General features: G+C 64.9%; 1 protein-coding gene across 1 annotated transcript; it reads right to left on the bottom strand.

The window, feature by feature from the left end:
- Positions 1–718: 718 nt before the first annotated feature.
- VDBG_07076 (predicted protein) lies at positions 719–1,522 on the bottom strand (the record flags this gene model as incomplete). The annotated part of the gene is made up of 3 exons (XM_003002459.1): positions 719–1,027; positions 1,128–1,445; positions 1,502–1,522. The coding sequence occupies 3 exons, from the start codon at positions 1,520–1,522 to the stop codon at positions 719–721; spliced, it is 648 nt and encodes a 215-aa protein (XP_003002505.1).
- Positions 1,523–2,376: the final 854 nt, after the last annotated feature.

The following is a 2,376-nucleotide window of genomic DNA, read 5'->3' as shown; positions in this document are numbered from 1 at the left end:
TTCCCAAGACAGGCCCCCCCCCCCCCCAAACCCTCTAGAGGCGCTGCGACTGCAGGCACTCGAGGACAGTCCTCAGAGGCTGGGACCCAATCAATCGTGGCCATTGGGGCTAGTATGACGACACTAACGGGTGGTGAGGCCGCATCTGGCAGCCATGTTGATTCCCAACCACCGAGAATTGCTGCGGGTGTCCCGACACGTTCACATGTTTGTGCTGATGGGTGCTGGATTGGTGTGCGACCAACCATGTATGGACTGTCTTCTGAGAATGAGTAGTGAATGCCTCCTTCGTCTTCGCTTTCTACTGGTGTACGAGCAGCGGGTAGCACACGGACTGTCGCTGTCACGGTCGCCCCACCTCGATGCCAGCCGGTACGCTAATCCATATCGATACGTACCTCTACCATCCGCCCGGCTCCGCTTCCAGGCATGGATGGTCCTTCCTCGGACGGTCCTGCCTATGCGGATGGTCCTTCCTATGCGGACCTCGACTTGGACCAGGGTGGATCGCAACTTCCTCAAGATCTGATTCACGGCGTAGCATGGACCACGACACGAAATTGAGCCACCATCTGAGCCACGATTCGAAATCAGTCCCGCCACGATTGGCCCTCCACCACATGCCCTCAAACGTGCCCTCAACCCCAACAAGGTTCCAAGCTGCCTCCCCAATGCTATCGCGACTGGCTTCATGATGCCGTCTCCAGAGGCATCCCCATCATCGCCGACAGATGCTCCTGGCACAACAACCAACGTACCGGCTGGTGCTGGCACCGAGTCTGCTGCCGTTCATGGCGCCTCGCTGCTCATCACCCTGCAGATCGCCTCGCGCGCCCTCACCTTTCTCGCCAACCAGCTCCTCCTGCGTTATCTGACCGCCGCGCTCCTCGGCCTGTCTGCCCAGCTCGAGGTCTACTACTTTTCCGTCCTCTTCTATCGCCCGATAGAGCCTGCGCGTCGCCATTCCAGCGCCAGAGCCCCCTCTAGAGCCCGCTCCCGCACCCCCATCCATCAGGCCGTCGTCAACCTAGCTAGCCTTGCCGTCAACCCTAAGGAGCTTTGTCCTCATTCGCTTGGGCGCCCTCTACCTGTCTTCTGTGGAGCAGGCCACCCTCGAGACGCCTTACTTCGTCCTGTCCCTCCGCATCTATGGTGCCGCCGCCATCATCGAGCTGCTCGCTGAGCCCATCTTCGTGCTGATGCAGACGCGTCTCGAGTTCGGCACCCGCGCCAGCGCCGAGTCCATCGCCACCTTCCTGCGGTGCATCGTCACCTTTGCCGCCGCGCTTTCTGCCTCCCGGTCCGGCCTGCAGCTCGGCGTCCTTCCCTTCGCGCTCGGCCAGCTCGCCTATGGCGTTGCCCTCCTGCTCGTGTACCTGGGCGCCGGCGTCCGTCTCGCCTCGACCGCCGAGACGGGCAACAGCTTCTCGCTGCTGCCGCGTACACTCACCACCGAGGGGTCAGGCGCCGACTACGTCTTGTCGTGCTTTTACCGCCCCACCCTCCGTCTGGCCTCGTCCATGATGGCACAGAGCCTCGTCAAGCACGTCCTCACCCAAGGCGACACCTTTCTCGTCTCCATCCTGTCGACGCCCCAGGCCCAGGGTGTCTACGCTCTGGCCAACAACTACGGCGGTCTGCTCGCGCGCCTCGTGTTCCAGCCCGTCGAGGAGAGCAGCCGCAGCTACTTCAGCCGGCTCCTCTCGGCGGCGCCGACGACGTCTTCTGAGACATCTGCCGAAAAGGCCGCACAGGCGTCCCCGGCCGCCGACAAGACCCGCGGCAAGCCCCCCAAGGAAGCCGTCACCACCGCTGCCGCACACCTGCACACGCTGCTGCGCCTCTGCGTCCTCGTCGGCGCCCTCATCCTCACGGCCGGCCCCGCTGCCGCGCCGCCGCTTCTCGCCCTCGTCGCCGGCCCGCGCTGGGTCCGCGACGGCGCCGGCGCCGCCCTGGCCACGTACTGCTACTACATCCCGCTCCTCGCCCTCAACGGCGTCGCCGAGGCCTTTGTCGCCTCGGTCGCCACCGAGGCCCAGGTCCACGCCCAGTCGGCCTGGATGGGCGTCTTCTCGCTGGCCTTTGCCGCCGCCGGGTTCGTCTTCTTGCGCGTCCTCGGCCTCGGCGCCCGCGCCCTCGTCTTTGCCAACTGCATCAACATGGCCTGCCGCATCGTCTGGAGCCTCGCCTTTGTGCGCCGCTACTTTCGCGACGCCGGCGTGCCCTTCTCCCTCGCCCGCCTCGGCCCCGCAAACCTCACGGCCGTCGTCGTCTTTGTGGCGCCGAGGCTCGTCGAGATGCTCACGGGGGTCACGGCGCAGAGGGTGGCGGCATCAGGGACGTCATCAAAGTGGGCGTTGCGGCCGTTCCATTCGG

This window comes from Verticillium alfalfae, genomic scaffold (assembly GCF_000150825.1).
Source record: "Verticillium alfalfae VaMs.102 supercont1.9 genomic scaffold, whole genome shotgun sequence".
Classification (NCBI taxonomy): domain Eukaryota; kingdom Fungi; phylum Ascomycota; class Sordariomycetes; order Glomerellales; family Plectosphaerellaceae; genus Verticillium; species Verticillium alfalfae.
The sequence above is the reverse complement of the archived record's forward strand: the minus strand, read 5'-3'. Positions and strand labels throughout refer to the sequence as shown.